The following is a 27,985-nucleotide window of genomic DNA, read 5'->3' as shown; positions in this document are numbered from 1 at the left end:
AAGACGTTTGCTGTAGTGGTTCCTGATAGGTAAACAAGACAGATGCTGTTTTGTGCACAGTTTAATTCTTTGATGCAATGCCCCTGGAGCCAGCTTCGCTGAGAGCTCAGGGAAAATAAATGGGGCTGTCTCCTCAGCCTTTTGTATCCTACCAAAACTCTGTCCTTCTTACTTTTTTGATGGCTGTTTGTCTTAATCTACTAACATGAAGGCTGGTCATCAGAGAGATACCCAGAAGCAGCAGTTGATGGATCCAACAGACTTTAGTAATTCACAACAATAATACACATTTTGTAAGCTTTCCAGTGGACTAACAAAATTGTGTTTTTATTTCATAATTAAACAGCATACAAGGTAGTAAACTGAACAAGCCTTCAACAAAGTTTCTTCTACAAAACATATTTTTGAAATGCTTAAAAAAGCTTCAGAATTTCTATTTGTGTATAAGCATGCCCTTCAAGTGTACAGACAAAACACTACAATATGATTCCCTTATCTTTTTCTCAGTAAAACGTAATATCTGATTTCAGTGTTGCAGTTCTGTGTTCTACAGACCATCGCTTAAATGTAACATTTATACCCATGTTAGCATTGAAGACTAAGTTAGATTAGCTATAAATATATATTACGTAGTTATCCAAGCATGTTCTCTGTTAGTGAATGAACAAATGAACAATCGTCTGCAGTTTCTACATTATGACCAGAAACAGATGCCACCCGAGTTCCATCTGGTCATAATGTCTACCTTCAAATGAAAAACAAACAACAAAAAAAAGTTTTGAGAGCGTTGAAAGGTCCTTGGGGATATTTTGGTACGTAGGATTTTTGTGAGCTTTAGCTTGAGATGGAAAGTTGTAGCTCAGCTAATGCGTTCAGATATTCTTCATTGTTTGGCTCCAAAGCAATGGCTTTCTGATAGCATTGAATTGCTTCTTGTTTCTTACCATTTAGGTTATGAACAAGTCCAAGTGTACCAATATCTGTGGCTCTCAAACCTCTCTTAATTTTCTCTTTCAACAATATCTCCACAGCTTCACTGCACTTTTTTCTTCCATAGGAATCTTTTTCCATTTTCAGACCTTCTATGTAATACTTAATGGCTTTTGATTCTGACTTCATGTGAAAATGCTGAAAATTGCCATAATTGAAGTAGATAACTTGTTTGTCATCACAGGGTATATAATTTCTCAGAAGCACTCCCTGAAATACCTCTTCTGCTTCTTCATACCTCTTGGCTAGTGCGTATGTGTTTGCAAGATCACAATGGGCACAAAAAAATACTGGCTTCTTGTCTATGACTGTTTTAAAATGAAAAATGGCAAGCTGGATGAGATTCTCCACTTCCTCTTGAGGTGTGTATCTTGTCTTTTTCAATTGAAGTGCCTTGGTTCTGTAGCAGAGTCCTAGTTGGTGATGCAGAACGACAGCGTTTGGTGTCAGTACTAGGGCCCTCTGCAAGATCTCCACTGCCTTGTCTACTTTTCCTTTCTTTCTGTAAAAATTAGCAGCATATCGCAGGAAAACAGGAAAGTCAGGGGTTTTCTGCAGTCCTTCTTCAATGTACCTCTCTCCTTCATTAACTCTTTTTAATCGCTGAAGTTCTAATGCAAGTAGCCCCATAATGGTAGTGTCGTTTGGATTCAGTTCCACTGCTCGCTGCAGGGCCTCAAGGCATGGCCTCACCTCTTCACCATACTTCTCAGCACAGTCCTTCAAGCGATACATTGTTATTGCATAGCCAGCATTAACATCTGGGTTATCAGGCTCCCTCTTCAGAGCATTTTCAAAGCAATTCTTTGCCCTCTCAAAGTAATTCCTCCCAAAACGTAATAATGCCCATCCTTTTTCAGTGTAGATCTCTGGAAGCTGAATCTTTCCATGAGAAGTACTTGAAAGCTCTTTGCAGCTGTTTTCCACTTTGCTTACATAAGTTTGAGCTTCTTCATATCTCTGCATGTGGTAATAGATCCAGGCATAGTTCCCCCAGGTAACAAGACTCTTCCTGGCAATTTCACTTGGATGATATTTTTGAATAGCTTCTTCAGCTTTTTTGAGATTTCTTAGGGCTTCCTCATCTGAATTCTTTAGGTGGCATACATAGGATAGTATATTATAATCTCTAATGTTGTATTCTACGACAAACTTGATATGATCGAGTATTGTTTCCTCTAGGGCCTCAAGACTTACATGCTTCTCCAGCAAAGTCCATGTAAAATGGCATTCTAACTGCAGCAGGGAAGTCTTCAAGGAATCCTTGGAAATGGTACTAGAAGAAATCAAAGAAAAAGTTGTTTATACACCATTTTCTTTTGCTATTCTTATTTTTAAACCAGGCATGATGTACTTTAAAGACAGGCAATACCTCACTTGGCACCCTTAGTCCACAATACTTCTTAATTGCCAAAGGTGTAGGGAACCCCCTGGGTCTAAAGTGCTGAATAGTGATTTTAGTAATTCTTCTTGCCTGTGTATGAGGGCACCTCTTACATAGGAACAGCTGTTTCTGTGGATGTTAAAGTGGAGGACTGGTCTCTGCAGTAAAGCTGGCACACCCTGGGCCTCAGGAACATATTTCCTGTGCTGGGAACAATTGCTGAAGCCTACCCAGAAGATGTAATCACTTGAGATTCCCTTAAACTATAAAGAATGCGATTTAGTCCATTTCCTAAACCTGTGTACATGTTATGGTTTGTATTATAAATTGAATTTTGAACTTCCTGTGTTTTTAGATACCTGTATGTTAAATCATAGCACCATTCTTAGGTAATGGTTATACTGATTATATGGTTAATGTATGCAGGAGTTGGGTCCCAGATCTCACCAGCCTCTCCAGTTGCTGGCAGTTGGATGTACAGCCCACGAGTGTGCGACCCCATTCCACTTACTGGTACAAACCACACACTCACTATCCCTGTGACAGCTCCTCAGATGCTGGCTCTGGACATCCAGTGGCTGGTTAGGGAGCTTCTCTCTCTCCCCAGGTGCCTCACCCCTAGACACACACACTCACACACCCTTATTAACCAGACCCTGGCAACATAAAACCGGTCCTTAATACCCCTTTATACCTGGTGTGGTTTAAGCCCAGCTGGCAGCTAAGCATGATGCACTTGTCTCCCCATCCCCCAATGGTGAAACAAGGAGGAGAATCCAAAGTAAAAATTGTAGGTTAAGATCAGAATTTAATATTTTTTAATAACTGAAACAAAATAATAACTATATAAAAACTATAATAACAGTAAATATTAATAATTATGATAAAAGGAAAAAAAAATAAGCCTCAAAGGAAAACAAGTGGTGCACGGTAAAATTGCTCACTACCTGCTGCCTGATGCCAGACTCTGTCCCTGCACCCCAATCAGCCCCTTTCCAGGTAATTTCCTCTGTTTATACACTGGGCATGATGTTCTCTGGTGTGGAATATCCCTTTGGCCAGTTCAGATCACCTGTCCCAGCTATGCTCTCTCCAGCTTTTTTGTGCACGTCCTCACCAGCAGAGCATGAGACACAAAAAAGTGTCTAGGTATCTAAGTGACTAGGTGTCCTAGTTTAGGAAAGAGGAAAAAGGAAAAAAGTCCAGGGAACTCTTCTGCCTCAGCTAGCTAAAACTAGCTAACCATAAAAGAAGCTCTGTCCCGCTGTCTGTCTGTGCTGCAGACACCACAGTCCAGGAGCAGGATGCTGGGGAGTGATGCTTTTCTTCAACACAAACTGCCCGCTTCTTCTTCCTCCCCTTCACTCTCAGAGCCAGTCTTAAAGGTGCAGAGGATAACATAAACCAGGCGACTGGGGATACCAGTATCATAAAGTCACTCCAGAACATTAGGATAAACACAACTACAAACAAAATGTGTGATATCCACATAATTGGCATAATGAATCCAAAACACTGTACCAGCTCCTAAGAAGAAATTAACTCTATACTGGTTGAAATCAGAACAATCCCTCTCCATCTTTCAACAGCTTTTTCTTCCCAAATGGGGCCTGGGAGCCACCAGGGCAGGGTGTTATCTGGGTTTCCCCTGCTGCCATTGCCCACCTGTGTCCCTCTGTGGGAGCACAGACCAGCCTTTGTCAGAAAATCAAGGGGACACTTTTACAACACAGAGATGACATTTTAGTCCACACTGTGCTTTCTCTTAATTAAAGAAGGAATGACACACAATTCTGTTACTGAGACTTCTCAGTCATACCCTCCCTTCTTAAGAAGACTTCCTTGCTGTCTCTCCTATAACACCCCGCAGGTCTAACAGCCTGTGAGGCACAGCATGTGCTGCTGCTCAACTGCACAGTCAAGCCTTTTGGGTAAAAAAAGGACTGAGTGGAAAATTTGCAAAATTATGAGGAGGAAAATCAAGGAGGAATATCACAAAAAGAAATTTGAGAGACAGATTACACCCCTTTGGCTGGGCACCAGCTGCACCTGCTGCAACCTGCATTTCATCCTCACACTACATGCACAAAATTTTTCTGACTTTCTGTCCTACTCACAAAGACTGAACATCATTGGAGAAGCAATAACATGACGATATTCAAGAGCATCTTTATTTTATTTTGATTCGTCTCTAAATATTCTGTAAATTATTTTCTGTTGTTTGGATGCTCAAAGTCCTTCACTATTTACATTTATGTAGATAATAAACATTATTTTCCTGTAACATAGAGGAAAAAAGCATCTTTCAGAGGCTGGATTGCTTTCTTACCTCATGGTTTTCATTCTCTGCTTGCTTGTCTTCAGCCTCAAAGCCAAAGGAATGCTGCCCACTGTTGTTATGCCTTCCATTTTATTTGGTCTAGCCCTCACATGGTCTGTGACAAAATTACTGGAAAACAGAAACTGAAACATAGCTTTTCTCTGGGCTTGCCTTAGCAGAATAGTCAGTCTGCAGCTGAAGAATTGAAACTGTTGAGTCACTCAGCTGCTCTTTTTCAGCCTGGCTCTGTGCCATATATTACTTTGTGTTGTGGAGAATGTGGGAACAGCTCCTAATGCTCCCAGCGTTTACTCTGTTCAAAGGCAGAGACATCCATGATAACAAGAATATTTCAGGCTGCTGTGGGCTGATTATCATGCATAGGCTAGGGAAGGGTCATTTGCCCCTCATGCCTCTGCATATGCATCTGTGCACAATTCTGCTCCATGCTGTAGGCTCCTGTTTTATTGGTGTTGTGTCACCCACATAACACACACACAAGCCTTTATCTCCCCTCTCTGCACTCTTTCATCCTGTGCCTCCACACCACGAGGTCTCTGCTGCTGTACCAGCCCTGTGCTTTTCTGCACTATGCCATTGTCTAAGAGTACTAAATATCTACAGGGAATGTTTCTTGCTGCTCTGCAGATATTAAATGCAAAAAGAAGAGAACAGAAACTAAGCCACAGGCTTCTCATTCTAGCCTGAGAAAACATGAGAAAGAATCCAAACAGTCCTTGGTAAAGGACAACAATCTTTGCAAGTGATGTTTATGAAAACAGTCAAAAGATGATGTTACACTTAACCACTGATAGCAAATGTGTTGCTTTAATCACCAATGAGAGTTTTACCTCTCAGACCTTCTGGAACATGTCTATAAAAAAGATTAAGAATAATAAACTTTTCTCTCCTGTTCAACATACAAAAGAGTCTGTGTCTTTCTTCTCGCCATTCCCAAATAAAGCAACACTGCTCTCCACATAAACCCACGACTATCCTTTCGCAAATCAAAGATAGAGAGGCAGTCACTTTGAGAAACTGCTGTCACAGTTGTGCTAACCAAAACAAAGCTGCAGGCAGGTCAGGACAAGGTCAAACTGAGCAGACCTGGCAGGCCTTGGTCCCAAGGCCATGCAAAGCCAGTGCAAAGCTTACAGCCCGATGCTGGCAAGAGCAATGCCTGCTACAGGCTGCACACATGGCAACAGAGATGGGAATGGCCTGGGGACTGGAGCATATACCAACAACTCATTGATGCTTACTTTAGAAAAATAAAAAATGCAGACTATTGTCTGCAAAATTGGCTTTGGGGGTGACAGAGAACCAAAAAATAGATTGCAACATACATAAATGGCACCATATATAGTAAATTCAGATGTAACCTGAAGCTGCAGACCAGGGAAGAAAAAAAGAGGTGTAAAAATGTGTTAGCAAACATAAAAATTACTCAGACTGGATCCGGTGAGAGGAAGAAGAAACCACAACCATCTGCATGATGGCGAAGATGTTAGTACCTGGTAACTGTTCTTTTCCCTTTTTTTCTTCCCTTCTTTTCCCTTTTTTCCCTCTTCCACTGTTTCCTTCCTTTAAAAAAACCCCAACACAACCCAAGTCTCACACATTAGAACTTCCAGTTTCTACAATAATTTGGAGAGCCTTAGTAACACACACACACACCCACCCACTGTGCCTCATTTAAGTGTCTGTTTGTTTTCTTGTGTGTTTGAGTGTGGAGGGATTGCTGGAGCTGATGTCTCAGAGCTCAGGATAAAGGTTAGTACAGCTGCTACTCTGAGGAGTAGTCAAGATTCTAGCAACCAGGTATTTGATAGGTGATGAAAAGAGGCAGTGGACTGAGAAGGAAAAGGATTCGGGTATCTACACAAATCCATGTATTTTATGGAAAAGAAAGGTTGTAGGTAGTTACAAGTAGAAATGTTTGAAAGGTTACTGCAATGACTAAACCAAATGTAGACACTAATGATTTACTATGTTGGAAAGTATCTATGGGTTCCTTGTCTCTGCTTCTGCCCCAGGCATCTGTTTTCCTTGCCACACTGCTTGATACATACGGGAAAATGCAGGCATCTTCCTTCTGAAATGCAGAACTTTGCCCTAGCTTCCTTATTTTTTACTAATTTAGTTGCATCTATATGCTATGGTTTGACACAAATGCCTACTAAATAAAGTAAATGCAGGAAAGTGCTTAAATTAGAATAAGTAAGAGAACAGTTATGCAATGCCTTTCTGCAGCCATCTCTGCTTTCACTTTCACAGCAAGCTGTAGCTGGGCTGACTGCGCTCAGGAAGAGCTGCACTGCAGAGCAGCAAATGCAGAAGCTTCTTGAAAAACATGTCAGGGAACAGACTGGGAACAACAAATGCATTCATATTTACTGAAAGATCTTTGTTTACTTGAATGATCTGTATATACAGAAGAACAGGCAATGTCTTCAGACATATCTAAACATTTTATGATAGAAAATTAATATCTGGACATTTCCTTGGAGCTGGAATTGTTACATGCTGACAAAGAATCCCCCCAAGAAGCATTAGGTCAGCCAAACAATTGTCTGAAATGCAGTTTTCCTTTTTTAAAAGAATGTAAATTAACTATACCATAGAAAATTACAGGGTCCCTTTAAACATCCTATTTTATACTGGTTTCCTAGCCTAGCTTAGCATATGATTACTGTTTGACAGCAGCAATTGTGGCATTTTATAATTTGGGTTTTCCCTTAGTAGGGAGGAGTAACCTGTAATTAATTTGACAAAAAACTCAAGTGAATCACTGAGCAATAATTTTCCCACCCAAATTATTTAAAATCAAACAGTTTTAAGAAATGGCATCCAGGAATGCAAAGGGTCATATAGTATCTCTGTATCTAGTGACATATCCACATATCAAAACATGGGAATGCTATGAAAACTTTTTTTTGGTTTTTTTTTTAAATCTTAATGCTTTCTAAATAAACAGTAACGTTTCTGTTCTTGACATCTTGATCTAGCACTGCATATTTAGTATCACTTTTCTGTATTATTCAATGGATATTACTATGGGCCTGGACAGAGTAACAGCAACATTTACTTTGAAGGATTGAATTTGGGCCAAGTTTGCAAGCCCGGTCACACACGCCCTGACCACAGGGGACACGCTTCTCTGGGAATTGTGGCTGCGCAACGCAGTGCCCGCAAATCAGTTACCGCAGAGCACGAAGATGAAACAGCTTTGCAGGAAGCTGCGATGGTAACCCTGCATGCAACTTAGGCCCATTTGTATGAGGTTTGATATGTTTAGGCAATGCTCGGAGATGACGTGCTCAGTGTAAGCGCAGCAGCGGCTGCTGTGGGCGCTCCGGCAGGACGGGCGGTGTCCGAGCCGCAGGTGTCCGGGCCGCCCTCCTCGCTGCCGCCGCTTTCTGCGCGGAGCCCGCTGCGGAACCACCGCGGAGCCTCGCAGGGCGGCACCGTGCGGGCTCCTGAGGCCCCGGAGGCGGAGCAGATGCAGAAGACGAGGAGGGAAGCGAAGCAAATCCACCATCGCCGCTGCGGAAGGCTTGTGGAAATGGAGCCGGGGGCGGGGGGATTCACACAGCAATGCCGCGGAAGCCCCGCCTCACGCGGGGCCGGGCGGGGCCGGGCGGCGGCGGCGATAGGGCCGCGCCGTGTGGGCCGAGCCCGGCCCGGCCGCGCCGCCCCCGCCGCTCCCTCCTCACGCCCGGCCCGGCCCCCGACCCTGTCACCGAGGGCCAGCACAAAAGCTTCGGCCGGGCCCGCTGGCAGCCGTCGTAGCGCCAGGTTCTGCTTCGCCGCGGTGTCCCGGCTCCTTCTCGCAGGACGAGGATGCGGGGCCTGGTGGTCGCTGCTTTCCTGCTGCAGAGCATCGCCGGCTCGGGCGCGTTCGCCGCGGGGCGGAGGAATGTGGACCCCGAAACGAACATGAACATCGTGAGTGGCGGGGCCGCGGGGAGGAGAGCCCGAGCCCGCTCTGCTGGAGCGGGGCAAGGGGAGGCTGGGCGAGCTGGGCTGGCAGCCGCGGTGACAGCCCCGGCGCCTTCTGCCACCTGCCAGCCCGCTCACACCCGAGGCTTACGCGTCCTCTTTCTCTACTCCTCCTTCCAGGTCTTTCTTGCCTGTGTTTGATCTTTCTCTCACATTTTTTTCTGACCCAGACCCGTGGATTTTTGCTAGGACAGTCTTTCGGAGCCTCTGTAAAAGCGGATGTTCGTGAAGCACGGCGAAGCTCCGAGCACCATGCTCCTGTGCTCTTACCTACCGCTGCTTTTCTCCCCACTTGGCATTTACTCTCTTAACTTTGTTCTCCTGCTGCTGCAGTAGCTAACTCCTGAAATATTTCCTGTTGGTAGCCGGTATTAATTGCTCTTTCCTCTGCCCTGTCTAAACTGTGCCAGTTTTTCACATGAGAAGATGCGTCAAGATAGAAATGCTTAGGTTGTATAAGAATAGAAGTGCTTGGATCATGTAAATACAGTTTAAAGGACTGAAAATAGTGATTTAGTCTAAGGCAAATAGCATTGGAATAGCACGTAGCCTTAAAATAATTTTGGGATGTTAAAGTCACAGTGAATAATTAAAGACATATTTTTAAAAAGCAGTATGCTTAATTAAATTCTTCTCCTCTTCCTTGCCCCACAGTCCAAGAGAAGAACTCTGATTATGTCATGCATTTCTTAGATTTTCTCAAGGCATGGTTGGTATCATAAAACCAATGACATAGCAAGTTCACTGCCCTAGTGCAGTTGCATCAAAATAAAATAATATAAAGCCCAAGAGATAAGAGATTAAACTTAATAATGAAATCATAGCATAAAACAGGTGTGGGGATTTTTATTATTATTTTCCTGTTTGCTTTGACAGCAAAGTCAGTTTAAAGCTCTGCACTGGGCATGAGGTTTGAGGAGGAAGGTAAGAAATGGCACATCCTTCTCTCTTTCTATATGCTTCAGCAGTGCCAGTGACTTTCTTCTGTCCTCACTTGTTCGTTACATGTTTTCTTGAGACAGTTTCAATATTTGACAAATCTGGGTCTTGGTGTTTTGCCCTGTTACCATAATCTCCTTTTCAACACTTCTTCTTTCTCGCTGTAAGCACCATGTGGCTGGGACATTCTAGGGAGTCCTTGCAGGTTCCTAGGATTCAGTCTGGCTAGTTCTTGAGTCTGTACTGGGATGTCTTATTAAGAAAATCTGCTTATTAGGCAGCTGGCACATTACTACCACACCCTTTCATTCCACATTCCAGTCTTTTAGAAGAAACCCAAAGGGTACTTTGCGTGTGTTTCTGGACTGGTTCCAACATGTTTTTTTTCCTCTCCTCAGAGTGAAATTATTACTTTCAGAGGATACCCTAGTGAGGAATATGAAGTGACAACAGAAGATGGATATATTCTTTCCATTAACAGAATACCTTATGGAAGAAAAGGCCGTGAAGGAAGTGAAGGTAAGATTTATGTCTATTTGGAAAAAGAAAGAATGGAAGTGAAAAAGCTGTCTTTGATTTATGAAACTTTTGTTCCTCTAATAATCCAGAAGAAGATTAAGGACTACCGTGGTTTAAGACCATGGAGGAGATGCAGGTTGTGTACACGTGAGGAGCTGGGGGACAGAGAGAATAGTGGTAATGTAAGCTCAGACTTACAAGGGGACAATATGGGCAAAGGCTTTTGTGAGGACTGAATGATAGGATGCTTTAAAAATGAGACAGATGTGGAAAAAGAGAGACACGTAACTTTTGACTTGCTATCCTTGTACACTGCATATTAACAGAATTAACAGTGTCTGTGCAGTGGCTGAATTTGTTATCAGTCTTGCCACCATCCCTTATAAAAGTGCCTACAGACATTCATATAACAGCAGCCCATTTGCATAGAATTAGGTATTCTAAGGATTGCCTCAGAATACTTTGGACTAAAAAAATCCTAGGGTTACAGATAAAAACATGAAGCTCACAAAAGAAATCTATGATTGTCCTATAGCCTTGGGTGTGAACGAGACCTGTGGAAAAACCCTCTCCCCTGTCAAAGGCCAAGCAACAGCCTTCCTGAGCTTATCAGTTGGTTTTGTATGAGTTAGGATGTTTGCACTGTCTGTTTTCTTTCACAAGGAGTGTGTAAAGATCAGTGCATGGATGAGCCCTATCAAAACTGGCAGGTGTCTTTGTATTTAATTCCTGAGAAGCCTGCAGGAAAAAGGCTGCCTTTGTACTTACTGATTTTGTTGAATCCTTCGCTAATGACATAAGTAAACAGAAGTTTCCTGACTTCTGGGAATTCTCCACATACCCCTTGCCACACCCTCGACCCCAAGTTCATGTTTTGCAGAGTGCTTTAATTTGAAAAAACAAGGATTACTGACCACATTTGTGGAAGTATGAGCTCCTGGGAGAATGAAGATTTCAAAGTTCATGTTGATCTTAAGTTTTTATAGACTTGGTATCTTTTCTCAGAAAGATACCAATGATGTGTTACTGCTGACTTAGCATATATATACCGTATTTTTCTTTTGCAATACCTGTGTGATGTGAATAGGATTCCTTGGAATTATGTATCACATGATGTTTTGGAACAAAACCCAGAATTCTTCAGAAAAAAAAAGGGGGGGGGGGGAGTTTATGGAGAGCCTAAAAGCAAAACATCAAGGATTTTTTGTTTTGCTAGTAGAAAAACCCTAAAACAGCTGCATAGCATGGTAAAAAGGGCGTGGAGGTAAATCTGTCTTCAGCTTCTTGGGTCTGTAGTGAAGAGAACAAAATGTTCTATACAGAAAGGGCAGTTTAAGCACCCACCTTTTTTATTCCCCCTCTGGGTTTTTTAGGATTATAGGTGGTAGAAAGTCATTATTATTATTCAAGTCAGTTTGTCACATGATTATGCAATTCACGTGGAGATCTGGTGACTGCTTGGTAAAGTGAAAAAGGAACTGCCAAAAGTTGGAGGTTAATAAGAGAACAGAATTAAAGCAATAAGGCAGTTGAACAATTTTCCCCTTCCAATGTTACAAAACAAGCAATAGCAGCTTGAGGAGAACCTATTCTTCAAAAATTCTTGAAGTTGGTTGATCTGAGTTTAGTAAAAGGGAAGAAGCTTCAATGGTAAGTGGAACATTACTGGAAACAAATTTAGTGTGAGGCCTGACAATCCTGTTTATAAGACCATAAAGTGTTAGTGCAGCAGAGTAAAGACTTCTGTTTAACTGTACTGTCCCCAGTGCCAGGTGGGCACTGCTGGACACTTGCTCTGCTTGCCTGGACAGTATGCCATGTGGGTTTTTAACAAAGTGGGAAAAGCAGGCACTCAAAAGGTTCCTTGCCACATATTTAAAGATTTCCAGAAAAGAGGAGTATTGCTTGGAATTTGAAACTTGCAGCAAACATTTATGGACATGACCTGTGATGGATGATATAGGTGACTGAAAGTTGTGATTTAATCTGTTTCTGCTGAAAGATCCAAGTCTAAATTATCAATGGAGGGAGTACTGTGTGAGTCCGTATCACAGCAGAGTGATGTGTCACTGGAGGAGATAAATCCCTGAGTAATCTCTGGCATTGAGCTAGTTACCATGTTACCTGTTTCCAGTTTTCAGAGCAAAAGTAATAGCCAAAACACTTGTGCTACTGTGAGAACCAGAGACAGGTCTTTGTAGTTTCTGAAGGCCTTGTTTCTCCTGAGGAACTAGATGTTAATTGATTTTCTTTGTGTAGAAGCAGGAACCTTCAATTTTTAAATCTGTGTTTCACATAAAGGTGCCATTTCCCTTTTCATGACAAGAAGTCAAGACAGTCTTCTTAAATTCTACCTGGGTCTTAACTGTGGTTCTTATAACTACCCAATTTAAGGGGAGAAAGTCCTTTGAAACAGATTCCTTTGTTGGCTACTGAACTGCTCTTCAGATTCTGCCAGAGCTTTGGTGATGGAAGGGTGTTGCACAGAGATACTATCAGTACCAGTTGCAGAGATTTACACAGCTCAGCACAGTAGTTTGGCATTGCTTTGACTGGAAAACAAAGTTCTCAGAAGCACATGTGTGGAGATGCCTTCCTCAGGTTTGGGGGCAGGGCAAAGTTCATAAGTATTAAAACTGCTTCTATGTTTGGGCCACTGTTCTGCATCTGTGAGCTTGAAACAGCTGTAAGGGCTACCTATATCCTTCTTGTAGCTCCTGCTTTTCTCACTTCTATTTATTGCACACTTGTCTGTTTTGAGCTTCAAGTTATGAAACTAAGAAGTTTTTAGTTTAAAATTCTTAATGATAAAAAGTGGCTTTTGGTGAAAAAGTATGTGATTTCATGGCACTATGACCATTATAAAAATTGCTAGTCTTAGTAGGTAAATCAAGTACATAAATACTCAAGTGCAATTCTAAAACAGATTTTCAATAGCTCACTAGAATTATTCTTGGGTGTGCAATGCCAAATGAACAGGAATCTATAATAAACACATTCTTTTTCAGGTCCAAGGCCTGCTGTGTTTCTGCAGCATGGTTTGCTTGCAGATGCCAGCAACTGGATCACAAACTTGGATTACAACAGCCTTGGCTTTATGCTGGCAGATGCTGGCTATGATGTATGGCTGGGAAACAGCAGAGGGAACACCTGGTCCAGGAAACACACACACTTCACAGTGAAGCAGGAAGAATTCTGGATTTTCAGGTATCCTTGTTTTGCTATCCATTCACATTGTGAAGTGGCTGGATATTTTTATCTGGTTACATGTGTTGCACATGTGTAGGGACAGTAAAGGGGAATTTTGAGGTTGGTATAGTGTGCTGAAACTCATAGGTGGTCAGTAGAAAACTGAAAACTCAATCATCAGAGTTCTGTTTTATCCAAAAGAAGCTTTTCTTTATGTCCACACTGATCGGTGCAGGAAAGCTCTGTGTGGCTGTTCCTCACTGATTTCTTAAACAACTGACTTTCTGTCTTTGCTTTGTAGCTTTGATGAAATGGCTAAGTATGACATTCCAGCCTCAGTGGACTTTATTTTGAAGAAAACTGGCCAGGAACAAGTATTTTACGTTGGTCATTCACAGGGCACCACAATGGGTATGTGGAGAGATACATTTATTAGAATATATTGTGTTTGAAATGGTATCAAGTTCCACATATTTGATTTACTGATTAAAAATTTGGGCTCTTAAAAACTACTGCTTTTGGTTTTTAATGGCTTTCTGGAATATTTGTCAGCATTAAAATGGAAAGACTTAATCTTTCTGTGTTTATTTAAAAGTGGTAAGCTGTTGGAATGATAAAGTGAAGTCACAGGTAGCTGGCAGTACAGCTCCTATTAAAAAAAATTGGTGAATTATACGTAATAAAATTAGACACATCAGACAGAGAATAAGGATTCCCATTTCCAGAATATTTTGCTGCATGTAAGGCCTGGCTCACGTGCTTTAGACCTTCTAGTAAAAAGAGACAGGCATGTTAGGTTAGTAAGCATTAAATTGCTTTCTGGAGGAAAGCAAGTCTTTTGAATTACTGTATTTAATTTGGGATTTGTAATAACTAGGTTAATTTACATTATTTAACCTAATCCTAGGTACTGCAGTCAAACTATCAATCTACAAATACTTTTGCACACTTTCTCATAGATCTTTGTAGAATTTCTGCCAGGTAAAATTCTTATATAACTTGTGTCAGTGATGTTTGTTAATTGTTCTTATATTATTTACAGCTTTTGTTGCTTTTTCAACTTTGCCACAGCTGGCTAAGAAAATCAAAATGTTCTTTGCCTTGGCACCAGTAGCTACAGTCAAGTTTGCCACTAGCCCTCTGGTAAAACTGGGATTGTTTCCTGACATGCTGCTCAAGGTTTGTATTTGAGTGTAAATGTTTCAAGCCAATTGAGGTATGCCCCTTTCTATCTGAAAATAGCATAGCAAAGAATGTTAATAGCTGTGGATTAGAGAGTAACATATGACAAGGATTCTGGGTCAGTTTTACCATAATGATGCTATTGAAGTCAAGAGTGTCTTCTGTAGCTTTATTACTGTCTAGTGAGACCATTTGCATCACTTTAAACAGTATTTTACAATTACAGCTTAATAGATGGAATGAAGTTGCTTTTCCATTTACATATTTCTAGAATTTAAGCTAGGGAAGTCATATGATTGACTTAGTCACTGTGTTTTAGAAGAGTTGTATAATACCTTTATACAGAATACAGTTCATGAATTGTCATGAACTTTAACCGATTTAGTTTAGACAGCCATTTAGTATTGGAAGAGGATCCTTCAGAAGGTGATTAAGAGCAACAGCTTTATGTAGAGGCTGTGAATCATCCTCTGGAGGAGTTTACCTCTTCCATATTAACATCAAGGGGAATGAGGCAGGGCTGCAGTAAGTGCCTGAAGTCAAACATTGTGAAACACCCTGCTGTGTGTCATTTTTAACCATCACTTTCTTTCTACCACCCATGGAGATTCCCACACAGAGCTGTTTGTTCTGTGACATAAACCTTCTTCTGATCTAGCTTAAAATTGATTTAAAGTCTGTCTGTAGTACTAGTTCCTTGCTCTAAAGGCAGTTAACATAAAAACAACGCTAATCTTTGTGATCTCCTATTCCTTGCATAATGAACTTTGTCTAATGAGACTAGCAGCTGATCAGTGCCTTGTGCAGATGTTCATGTTGTGCTGAGGAGCTTGATTCTCATGGTGACTTGCAAAAAACTGGAGTGAAGGGAGAACCTGACTGTGACAAACCCGTGAATCAGTCATGTCTTTAAAGAGCTGTGTCACTTTTAAGGAAGTTTTCAGTGGGACACTTTAAAATCCTAATACTCATCAAGAGGAAGTGGTCACTACATCACATGCAACTTGTTTTTCTCTCATGGTTTGAAGAGAGGAAGTTGCAAATACAAAGCCATTTAAAATTAGCAGGCAGACCTTTAACATAGTTTAGCCGTAAACAATCTGATGACAAAAAGCTCTACAGTATAACTGTAAATTTTTGAATTTAAAGTTTATTTGAATTTGAGGTTAGGTTTGAAATCCTTGGAAGATTTTCCCAGTTCCCATGTACTTTTTGTGGGGTTGATGGACTGAACCATTTGTATTAGAAGCACTAACCATGCCAATGCTGATAAGGAGATCAATGATTTTCATATGACACAGCTGTCACCAGTGCAAATGCAAATAATTACCTCAAGAGTGCTGTAGTATAAACACTGAAAATAGGTCATTCTGTGCAATTACATGTTTCTTCTTTGTGTTTGTTATTTTCTAGGACATGTTTGGAAAGAAACAATTCCTCCCTCAGAATTCCTTGCTGAAGTGGCTTGCTACCCATGTTTGTACCCACAGGATACTCGATGACCTTTGTGGCAACTTATTCTTTCTTCTATGCGGTTTTAATGAGAGAAACTTGAATATGGTGTGTTCTAGTGACTTTCTTTAATAGCTAAGTTGTTGTGAACTCTAACACAGTATAGACTAAACATATTAAAAATGCTTAAGGGATACCATTATTAGGTTTAAAATTCAGCTTGAGAGTTCTGTTGTTCAATGCAATTAATCCCCCAAATGTTCTAACTTCTTATCTCATCTGTACGTATGGCTCCAGTTAATTTCTGTTTATAACAGTTTTAAGTGGAATGGAATAGTTTGTTAGTTGTTCAGGAAGCAACAATGGGTAGAACTGATGCACTATGAGGAGGAATAAACCGTGTTAATGATCTTGTTGCAGAGCCGAGTGGATGTGTATTCAACACACTGCCCTGCGGGAACATCTGTACAAAACATGATCCACTGGAGCCAGGTAAGGTTTCCAGAATCTAAGGTGCCCATGACTCTAGTTGTTTATAGAATATTGATGTGTCTGATACTTACATGAAATAAAATGCCAAAATATATGTGCAGCCTAGTCCAAGTGGAATTTGGTACTGCCAAAAGTTAGAATGGCAGTGGTTCACTGCAGCTGCTTTCATGATAAGAATTTATGGTGGTTCATCTGTCTTCTGTATTTCTTTGAAAATATAACTGGAAGTTATATAACAGGAAGTACCTCAACCAAAAAAAAAAGTACGGCAGAATAACTTACCTCAGAGAGATGCTGTAATGAGTATTTGTTTCCCTTTCAGCAAACCCTGGTTTGATTGCAAGTTACATTTTTAGCCAGTGAAAAGCAGCAGATATTCTGTTCTGTTCTGTTTCGCTTCATTTTATATTTTATTAGTGTGTTTTGGTGTTCATCTCAATGCACAATTTCATGCCTGTGATGCTGTTGTGCCTGAAACTTGGTCAGCAGCCTGATAAATGAGACATTTGCCATGGAATCAGTGATCAATGCTACTTGTGATTTCATAGCTGGATTTGGTCACCTAATCAGAGGCAATGTGTTCTACTGTACACAGCTGTTCAAGGGTTGGCTCAGAAACTTGTGAAGGTTTTTTTTTTCCAGATCCCAGTTATATAAACTTCTGTTTCTGAAGAAGTAGCAGATGGTAAATTTTTCAGAGTAGGCTTGCTAAGAAAGCTCCCTGCATTATTCATACACCTTTAGACTTCAAGGTAAATATTTCAGAAGTAAATATGGAGGTGCCATATCCTGGCTTTGGATACACTAAGCTGTTTTCCTTAATCTTTTCTACCATTGCTAAGAGGGAATCTGAATTCTTAAGGGACAAAGTCTAACAGTATTGGATGTTAATGCTTTCTATTCCTGTGACACTGGGCAAAGCAGTGATACTTGTTAATATTTGACATTCCGCTGTTTCTTGTGTAGGTTGCCATTGCCAGTTCTCCAGATGACTACACTTTTTAGTTGTTGTGGTAGTAGTGTTGCAGTTCTTTGTATATGTATTTTTTTATTTCTAGGCTGTGAGGACTGGGGAACTCAAAGCTTATGACTGGGGAAGCAAAGCTGCAAATATGGCTCACTATAACCAGGTAAACATCTTTTACATCTATAATTCTGGAGTGTCACAGAAAATAGTCCTTGGGCACTTCTCAGGGTGCTGTATTTATGCTGCATGCCAATGAGCTGTTAGTCTTATCCAATAACCAGACTGGAGATCTGCTTTTTCCAAAATAACTAAAAAAGAAACCAGCTGGGATGTAGAGCTCAGAGGTAGTCCTAAGTCAGTGTGGGGCTCACATTTGGATATGAAGCTGTGGTGGCATATGCTTTCTTGAGGGGAAGTCCTGCCAGCATACATCATGAGATCGCCCTTCACTTCTCATCATAAGGCACAGTCTTATTAGCTCATGTGTATTGTTTATCTTTAGTCTATTTAGTCTCCATGTATTTTTGTTTCTAAATTGCTGCCTACAATGCCAAAAATACTTTGCCCCTTGTCTCTTAGTGACTGCAAAATACTTCAGTATCATATTTTCGGAGAAACAGTCACTTTTAGCCTTAGATTAGAGCTGAAATACCTTGAATGAGATGAATTTTCTGAGATCCTGCTACCCTGTGGTCTTTGCAAACTCCTTAAACCACATCTTTACTGCTTCACATGCTATAATATTGCAGGACTCTTGCAGTTACATTTTTGGTTTAGCCAGGACTCCATCTCTAGCTGCCCAAGAGAGAAAATGAGTATCTGACACGTTCTTGCAGCTGCTAGTATTTTCCACTGGCAGTGTAGGATCATAACTGAATTTTTTTTTTTTTTCCCTAATGCTTTGTTTTCACTTTCTGTCTCCTCAGTCTACTCCCCCTTTCTACAATATAAAAGAGATGACTGTACCAACTGCAGTGTGGACTGGTGGACAGGACTGGCTGGCAGACCCAAAGGATGTTGCTATGCTGCTTACTCAGATCACCAATTTGGTTTACCACAAAAACATTCCAGAGTGGGAACATTTGGATTTCATCTGGGGCCTGGATGCACCTTACCGCATGTATAATGAAATAATTAACATGATTAGGAAGTTATCTCTAAACTGACATGGTATTTCAGAGTATTGGTTCACCAGGAATTTGTCAGTTTTTGGAAATTATGCTTTTCTGGCAATAACGCTACATTGCTTAGGATGATGCATTTTTAAAATGCCAGCAATGACTACTGAGTTGGTTGTCTTTTCTCAGTATTATTTCTCTCTCTTCACAGTATTTTGCTGATTTTGCACACAGTGGCATGGTACTCAAAACACGGCAGTAGGACTTGGCACAAAAGGAGTATGTCATGTGCACATAAATTTAGTCACCTGTCTGAAAGACAAATGAGACAAGTTAGTCCATTCAGCACCTCAGGTGCTTGACACTTAAAACAAGTATTTCACTGTGCATAAAACACAGCCATTTCTCAGTATGTGGCCATTTCTAAGTACCTTTGAGAAGTACTTCTTTTACTGCAGTGACCTATTTGGTGCTGGCACTTTACAAAGCACTTAGTAACTTTTTGCTGTGGTATTATTTTAGCCATCAGACAAAATAAGATTACTTCCCTATTCAATATTGCCCAGAAGAACTGTAGTGAAGCCAAAGAAACCACTGTCAGTTAAAATCTCTGATTTTGGGACTGATTCATTGCTGCATTTTCTTGCTTTGATGGTGTCCTTGAAGCCTTTAGTGTTTCATGTACCATCTGTGGATAGAAGTCGCAATTCTGCCAATGTTCAAACAAAACCACTTTCAGTTAACTTTGTCAATAGGTTGTGGCTTTCAAGGAGAGTGATGTAACATACTTGTGTTTTGCACTGACCACTAACACTAGAAAACAAGCTCCCCCAGTCTACTGCTGGTGAGAGAAGAGCCAAAGCATTAATTCTACAGCTTGAGTGACTTCATTTCTGTGAACTTTTCCCCTTAATCATCTGCTGCATTGAAGATCTGTTTACTTCTTAACCACTTATAGAGTGCTCCCCACCACTGTGTTAAGGAACTGAATAACAGCCTGGAGAAGCCTGACAATATTACTGCATCTGGATTTATGTCAGTTTCTACTTCAAACTGGAGCTAAGACCCCATTTAATGGGGAAGAGGATTCACATCTGCCTCAGGGGTCTAACTTTGGAGCTTTTTCCATTGACTATGCAGAGGACTTTGGTTTCTCTGAGATGCATAAAAGTTCTGTGCCAAATGAACAATCCCCAGAGTCAGTTGCCTCAGTCCAGAGGGTAATTTCTGTGCCATAGTTGGATTCAACCCAGATTTCTTCAGTAAACCTAACAGGATAAAGAACCTTTCTACATGTCATAGGAAATAATGCATTTTTAATTGAGGCAAACTTGTTTTGTAAAAAAATTAAAAGAAATAAAAAAAAAATTGCAGAAATAGACACAGGTTGTAAATTAGGACTTGTTTCTTTGGGTGTTTTTGTTTGTCTGTTTGGGGTTTTTTTTATTCCTAATTCAAACTCAGGGAATTCTCAGGTGTTGTTTAGGGACAAAGTGCTTCACTGGTTCATGAGACTTTGGTTGTGATTCTTACCAGGACCTTTAAGTTTGCTTTAGATTTGTGTCAACCAGATGTGCTTTGCTTTGCTGTGCTGAAAGGAAGCCTCTGTAGGAACCCAAGGTGGCTAATTCAACAGTTGTGAGGGTATGCGGTATGGCAAGAGCATCATGTTTATTAAGCTTGAGCTATTTCAATAAACATGAGACATGCTTGGAGTTTGGAATGGCGTGGTGTTTCACTTCCTGTTTCATGAATGCATGAGAATTTTTGGGACAGAATTCAGAAAGCCAAGTCTATTTTTCACAACTATTAATCCATAGAACAAATACAGAAAAAAAGTAAAATAGCTAAGTAAACTTCCATTTTACTTTTTTCCTGAAAGAAGCTTTTCCCAAGCTTAAAAAGCCATTCTTATTTAGGTGGACTTGTCTTACCTTTAAGTACCTCTCGTACCTTTTAAGTAAGGTACAAATTGCAAATAATTACTCACAAGACAGATCCATTTTCTAAGCCTTCAGGTGAGTCTTTTAAACCACTGACGTGATGGAAAGCTTCTTGTATGACGTTCTTAAACCTTGGGTAATTTGATTGCTTAACAGACTGTCTGGTAATCTCATAAATGGCATTTAATCATGTAGTAAGGCAGGGAGCTAATCTTTGCCACAGTACACATGAAGCAGCTTCTGACCTTTGTTGCCTTCAATAATGAATGTGCTCAGGCTATACCTTTCTTACATCCTTAATACTGTAGTTGTGCAGTCGAGCCAGTAGAGTGTATTAAATCCTATATGTTGCCACCTTTGTCAGCTGATGAATACCCTGTGTGTCTGAAAATAAAGCCAGAATGCTGGAAGCTTTACACAAAAGCCATTATAGAGCTTCACTGGAGTAGGGCTAGGTATGAAAATTGAAAAATATATGGATATTGAAAAAATATGAAAAAGCTGCTTTAGTTCTCCCCGAGTCACTAAAGTTGCAGGCTTTGTGTGACAGAAACTTGGAGATGTGTCAGTGGAAAGAATTGTGCAAAATAAAACATGCTGAACATAGAGGAGACAAGTGAGAAGCTTGATCTATTTAAAATCACCTGTGATGAATTAAGAGTTCAGTGATGAATAGTACATTTTTCTAAGCAGATCTTAAATACCGAGTGCCTGTTCTACAAACCTCTGTGTTACAGGTGTGCATGCATGTGCTGTTGAAGGCTGGCTGAACATCAGCTTTAGGCAGTGTAAAAGTGCACTGGCTTAACAGAGGGCATGGGATGCTTTCTGCTGGCTTGGTCTCAGCATTTAGTGACTGCTAGGAAGCCAGAAGAAAGTAGTCCCTGTTCAGCTGATGGATCATCAGACTCACAGAGCTGAAGAGAATGCACGGTCCAGGGCTTTGACTGAGAGATGCACAACAATCTGACATATGAGGGGTAACACTGACAAAGACGTGGTTTTGTCCTCATGTTGTGCTTGGAATTTGACAAGGATTTTTTTGTAGTCATCTGCAAGTATATTTTGTGTTCATTTCATGCAGAAGGCCTAAGGCTGGTGGAGTGTGTGTTTGTTAGTGAATGATGCACTAGCTCCACACAGAGCATTTTTACCCTGGTTAGTGATTCCATGGCTAGTGATAAAGGTTTATACATCAACTCAAGCTGTATAGAAGTGCCTCAGCATAGGAAGAGATGATAAAACAGACCTCCTACTCTACTCAGGCCCTGTAAGAGAAACAGTTTTGTCAGCTTGGGAACAAAATTTTTATATAAATTATTTATACTGAATGTGCCATCCAAAACACAAACAAACAAACAAACTCCAAAGCCCCCCAAAACAAATGAAAACCCTCCAAATGAAACAGAAGTGCCTTAATATCATAAAAAGCTATGAATGGCTTTACTCTGTAAGATGTGATAGAGAAACCTTGATGGCTGGATAGGTTTTTGGATGTCTAATAAAATGGCTCTTGGTGGAAGATTTTCTGGTAATGAAAGCGTTTATAATGTCTTCTCCCTTTCTTGTCTCATAAAACACAAACTCATGCTGCAGCATTGCCCATCAGGAGCTTGCCTTTCTTCCTGGCAGCCTATTTTCATAAAACTTTGTATGACCAAAATAATAGAAATCATCAATGAAATAAAAAATTATGAAGGTTGGATGGACACTAGCCACACCTGTAACATGATTACCTAATTCTTAGTTTCCGAGTGGAAGTGTCTGCTTTGTGTTCTGACTCTTTCAGAAATTAAGTCTATAAGTTGCTGAGAATGTAAATCAATTTTTCATTCCTGAGTTAAGAATTCTGAATGAAAGAATTTTAGGATATTCTCCTGATAGTTATTATTTTGAAAACTGATCCTGTTAAGGTCAAGTTTGAGAATTAGGAATTTACTTCACTGGCAGTTTTCCATTGTCAGCTTGAAACTAATTAAAGTGTCCTTTTCTTATGCCTTTTACTGGCTTGACAGGTTCTCAGTGAAGCTTGGCTGGGAGGTGGAGATTAAAAATTTGATAAAGAAAATGTGTTGGTGCTGTTAAGTATTTTGTGTTTAGGCTGAAGTTTTTAATAAAAACTGAAAAGGACTGTGTGTTCTTCGTCCTGACATTCTCAGCATCCCTGTGGGCTCAGGGTTCAAGCTACTTACCAGGGGTGCGAGGAGAGTTTCGTTATTTGTATCCAGATGCTTCATTTGAATATGCAGATTAACAGAAGGGGTCTGTAGGTTAGAGTCGTAGAATCATTTAGGGTTGGGAAAGACCTCTAAGATGGAGTCCCAGCGCCCTCCTTCCCTCCGAACCCATTACACCCATACAGCCTGTGACAGACCTGTGCCCACCAACTTTCCGCTGCTGCACAGCAGTGTGTGTGTGTGTGTGGTTTGTTATCGCTGCGGCTTTGAGCCGAGGAGCGGTTCCCGGTGTCGTTACCCTCCAGCCGGCGGCGGGGCGCGGGTGGGCGCAGGGCGGCGCTGCCGCTCGCGGAGAGACCGCGGTGCTGAGCGGGACCGCCTGGGACTGGGCTCGGGAGGGACTGGGGCGGGACCGGGCGGGGCTCGGGCGGGACCGGGCGGGACCGGGCGGGGCTCGGGCGGGACCGGGCGGGGCTCGGGCGGGACCGGGCGGGACCGGGCGGGGCTCGGGCGGGGCTCGGGCGGGACCGGGCGGGGCTCGGGCGGGGCTCGGGCGGGACCGGGCGGGGCTGGGGCGGGCCCGGGCGGGGCCCGGGCGGGACCGGGGGGGGCTCGGGCGGGACCGGGCGGGGCTCGGGCGGGACGGCCCCGCGCCTGCTCTGCGGGCAGGTGAGTCCGGGCGTGAGCAGCGCGTTGTGGCAGCATGGTAGCAGCTTCCTTTAAAACGAGAGCAGGCGTTGCCGCCACTTTCCGGTGCTCCTGATGCCTGTCCTTCCCTGGTGCTGGTCCTGAGCGAGTCCAGCCCTCCGGCACGCTTTTCCCACTAGGAGGCTCAGAGTGTTCTGGGATGTTGCTTTATCTCTGGTACAACAATACTACCGTAGAGAGGGGGAGAAGAGGAGAATGGAAAAAGAAATTTTCCCTCTAATGATGCGTTAGTTTCAGTATGTTGATTCCAGTTTTCCCTCCCGCTAACTCTCCCTCATTTTCCTACCCGCTGTAGCATTGTGCTGTTTGCGTTGTAGCTTGTACCTAACAGCGCAGCCTGGGGTAGGTGCTTGCATCGCGTGCTCATGTGGAATCTATTTAAGACCCTTCGTGGGGCCTCATTCCAAACTATGTGCCCTTCAACCTAAGTTTTTGAGAGAGCCATTTAGATTCTTGTAACACATGGGAAATTTTGGCAGCGTTGCAAGTTGAGTGAAAAAAAACTGGGGTTGTATTGCTACGTAAGGTACAGAAAGGGTTTGTGTGTACTTTGTCATCTTTTTTTTGTGTGTGTGTGTGTGTCGTACCTTGTGCTGATAAAGAAACTGAAGTTAGCAGAGCGGAGATATGTGATAAATGCAGTTTGCTGGCTAAGCCAGGCGGCTTGGACTCGGATTCTGGAGGATGAGGGTCTGTGCTCTCCGGTACGTGAGGATGAATTGTCCCGAGGCGGCTCCCGGCGGGGGAAGCCGTGCTGCGGAGCGCTCTCCGGGCGGCGCCAGCCTCCCAGGTAAGTGCTGCTCGCTTGCGCCTTGCTCGGGCTTCATGCTGCAGTCAGTCCTAGAAACAGCGCTGCAGAATCCCGTTATTTTTCCTTAAGGGATTTAAGAATGTTTTTCTATGACCTAATCTGCAGGCAAAATGCCTATTCTTTAAAATTTAGCTTGTGGGCAGCCATGGCTCTAAAAGTTTTTGAGACTTCATGTATCTGTAGGGATTAGTCAGAGGAGTGTCTTTAAGGCAGCTGAGCAATTTATGTCAATCTCCCTTAAATGAGATTTGGAATGCGTTATAGAATAAATTGATTCCCCTGAATAATTCTAATAAAAGAGAGGATCAGTTATCCCATCTGGGAGACTTCATTTCTGATTGTTACTCTATAAACCAACAGAAATCACATGAATACTCTTGGACACAGATGGTGATCATGTTATAAACGCCTTATTGTGAAATAGAGATTAGGATAAAAAGCAGTCGGAAGATTGAAATGAAGCTCTTGGATATAGATCCTCATCTGTTAGATTAGTGTCTTGCACTGGGTTTTAATTTACAACAGTTAATGGTCTAAATAAACTAATCCAGCAGAACAGTCTCATAACAGCAAGGAATCTGAATTCCAAAATATATGTGGAACAGGTAGAAACCTGTCTCCAACAAGGACCTGCTGATTGCCTCAATAATAGCACAGGTAATGTTACCATTTAAGCAAAATTCTTGAAGCCTAAGGAGAGAACAGAATCTATTGATAACAGTTGAAACTGAAAGCAAACTTAAGTGTTACAAATTTATGCATATCCAGAAAAGGTCACTGCTAATTAATCATGCTTAATTATTCAGAAGAAGGAAATACGGTCTCACATTTGCCCCATCAGATTTATTTTCTGATTAGCAAAGAAGTAAAATCATCTGAACAAGCTAATAAAGTCATCCAGGAAGTTGACCTCATTTCCAATATTAGAATAAATGCTTTACCGACAAAAGAGGTGAGTTCATAGGAAGCTTATGGCAAGTTTTGTTTCCCTAAATGTTCAAAGCTTTGTTTTTCTTTTTCTAAAAGCACAAAAGAAGTGATGTCTTAGTGGTTAAATCAAAACTTCCATCATTAACCTTTAAATATTTTTAGCAAATTAGGAATGTTGGAGTCAAGCCTGTTGGCTGTGCTTACCTATGGTCAGAGGAAGATCCTTTAAAGAACATAGGTCTAACTGGTGGATCTTTTAAGTGTATATGTTAATTTGATACATGGGTAAAGGAGGAATTTCGTATCAACTTGCTAATAGAGCTGTTGAGATCTGGAGAGAATATTGTAATAATGTGATAATACTGGTCACTGAGCATCTGGTAGCATAATGAGATTTCACCCTGTATTCTTCTCTGCAACAGGGGGATCTAATGGTCTTCAAAAGTTGTTGGCTCAATTTTGCATCTAGTCAGGTCAGGTGAATTTTTCCATGTCAAGTAGATACAGGTATGTAAAGGAGAACATGACCTCAAGTGCTGTGTTAAATGGAGAAAAGTCACAGCTACCACATCCAGACTAGTAGTGTATTGTAGGTCTCCCTACGATTATAACTAAGGCTATTTTATAATCAAGGGATCATTAAGAAAATATGTGTTTGCACACAGCCATTATTCACTAGATATCCACAGGTCAGACCTGGAGTTTAGGTAGCAGTCACATTAAAAAAAAAAATCAGTGGTAATTTTTATTGCCTTATCTATAAAGGCAAAAGGATAATAAAGGATGACACAATTCAAACTTAATAAGAAACAGCAGCTTTTATAGTGTCTGCACTAAGGGGAGTGGAACACGTTCCAGCCCTTTCTCTGAATTCCAGCATTAGAATTCTGTACTTCTGCTAGTTTTCCTACTGTGCAAGTCTCTTGTAGAGCTCTGCTGATAACCTTGGCCAGCTAATTCTGTTCTGAGATTGTAATGCATTATATCACATTCTGTATGACAGGAAAGGGAACTTCCCCTTTAACGATACACATTCCTATGTAAGAATTTCTGGGGGTGGAGTCACTGCTTGAGCAGGCTGCATAAAAGTGTGCAGGATTTCCAGCTGCCTCAGACTGCAATCAGCATGAACTGCAGCCTGCCACACCGAGTGCTGCTCAGCTCTCCGATGGAGGGACAGCGGGACAGGTTGTGCCTGCAGTCTCTTTGGGACTTTGTCACTGCAAAGGAGCCATTGATCAAGTCACCGTTTTTCCCAGTGCTGTTTTCTTTTACAGCATACATGGCTTTCTGTCTTCCATATATTGCACTGGACTTTTTAAGCATTAGACTACCAGACTTGAGAAAATACAAAATCCAGCCGCAGAACTATCCGAGTCTTGGAATGATGGTGCCTTGCATTATTCAAAGTGTATATCACCATGTCGTTTTGATCTTCCCGGTGACATTTCTACACTGGTACTGGAGACCCATGAAGCTACCAGTGACAGCTCCAGAGCTGCCTGAAGTCCTGCTGCAAGTAGCAGTTTGTCTGCTGCTGTTTGATTTTGAGTACTTCCTGTGGCATTTGCTGCATCACAAGGTGCCTTGGCTCTACAAAACCTTCCACAAGGTGCATCACAAGCACGTGTCGACGTTTGCCCTTACTACTCAGTATTCCAGCGTATGGGAGTTGCTCTCACTGGGATTTTTTGCTGCTATAAACCCACTGCTCCTCGGATGCCATCCTTTGACAGAAATGATTTTCTTCCTTGTAAACATTGGTTTGTCAGTGGAGGACCATTCTGGATATGACCTCCCATGGTCAACTCACCGACTTGTGCCTTTTGGATTGTACGGAGGAGCACCACATCATGATCTCCACCATCTGAAATTCAAATCGAACTATGCTCCTTACTTCACACACTGGGACAAAGTCTTTGGGACATTCATGGAGTCACATTCTAATTAAGAATATTTGCCTGTGGATGAACTCTTTTATAGACTAAACCGGGAAGACATACAGAAGATTGTATATTTGAAGCTGCCTATAAAAGCAATAGCTATTTATAACAAATCCTCTTAATATATGTGTATTTGTGTGTGTACCTGGAACTGCCTGTGTTAAGGGACTGCAAATGGGAAAGTGAATATCTGTTGCTTAAATTTGAGTCAAAGGTTTAAGGGAAGCATTAAGAGACATTCTCTCTCCTTTCCTTCTTTCCAGCTTTCATAAAGCATGTATCATGTTGCTGTATGTTTTATACATACACCAGAACATTATCTTACTGTTGTAGGATGATTTATGATGTAAACAGAAAAGGTACACGTCATGGATTTTATGGAGTTTAATCTGACAAAGAAAATTGTTGCGCAATGATTTTGTAAAATATTGCTGCCAAGTCAGGGTGGTTGGATAACTGTTAAATGATTTTGATATTTATATTTTTTACCTTGATATACTGTCTCTTTTTAATAGAGAATAAATATGCTCATTCTTTTAAAATCGTATTATATTTCACTTCATTAATTCCTCTGTTCATATTACGAACAGGTATGGTTCCTTGTGCATAGGTGTCATTAATTTGAATTATAGAATCATATTACTGTTTAGGTTGGAAAAGATGTCTAAAATAGAGTCCAACCATTACCCTAACACTGCCAAGTTCACCACTAAACCTGTCCCTGAGTGCCACATTTACACATCTTTTAAATACCTCCAGGGATGGTGAGTCAGCCACTTCCCTGGACAGCCTATTCCTGTGCTCGGCAATCCTCAGTGAAGAACATTTTCCTAATATCCAATATTAACCTGCCCTGCCACAACTTGAGGCTATTTCCTCTTATCTTTTCCCTTGTTACCTGGGAAAAGAGACTGACATC

At 41.4% G+C, this 27,985-nt stretch overlaps 3 protein-coding genes across 3 annotated transcripts; 2 read left to right on the top strand and 1 right to left on the bottom strand.

The window, feature by feature from the left end:
- Positions 1–311: 311 nt before the first annotated feature.
- On the bottom strand, positions 312–4,937 carry LOC102111926 (interferon-induced protein with tetratricopeptide repeats 5). The gene is made up of 2 exons (XM_014250157.2): positions 4,704–4,937; positions 312–2,266 (listed from the first exon to the last, which is right to left on the bottom strand). Exons 1-2 carry the CDS (start codon positions 4,844–4,846, stop codon positions 835–837), a joined length of 1,575 nt encoding a protein of 524 aa, XP_014105632.2. The 5' UTR covers positions 4,847–4,937; the 3' UTR covers positions 312–834.
- A 3,483-nt stretch (positions 4,938–8,420) lies between these two features.
- Positions 8,421–20,269, top strand: LOC102102806 (putative lysosomal acid lipase/cholesteryl ester hydrolase). Its single transcript, XM_005520604.3, has 9 exons — positions 8,421–8,642; positions 10,034–10,154; positions 13,163–13,361; positions 13,645–13,754; positions 14,386–14,522; positions 15,939–16,085; positions 16,398–16,469; positions 17,528–17,599; positions 18,363–20,269. The coding sequence occupies exons 1-9, from the start codon at positions 8,538–8,540 to the stop codon at positions 18,600–18,602; spliced, it is 1,203 nt and encodes a 400-aa protein (XP_005520661.1). The 5' UTR covers positions 8,421–8,537; the 3' UTR covers positions 18,603–20,269.
- A 5,944-nt stretch (positions 20,270–26,213) lies between these two features.
- CH25H (cholesterol 25-hydroxylase) lies at positions 26,214–27,505 on the top strand. The gene has a single exon (XM_005534621.3). The coding sequence runs from the start codon at positions 26,250–26,252 to the stop codon at positions 27,072–27,074; it is 825 nt and encodes a 274-aa protein (XP_005534678.1). The 5' UTR covers positions 26,214–26,249; the 3' UTR covers positions 27,075–27,505.
- Positions 27,506–27,985: the final 480 nt, after the last annotated feature.

The sequence above is a fragment of the Pseudopodoces humilis genome, chromosome 9 (genome assembly GCF_049639895.1).
Source record: "Pseudopodoces humilis isolate 2021_Gansu_Grassland_sample_001 chromosome 9, ASM4963989v1, whole genome shotgun sequence".
NCBI lineage: Eukaryota > Metazoa > Chordata > Aves > Passeriformes > Paridae > Pseudopodoces > Pseudopodoces humilis.
Note: the sequence above shows the minus strand (reverse complement) of the source record. Positions and strands in the feature narration are given on the sequence as shown.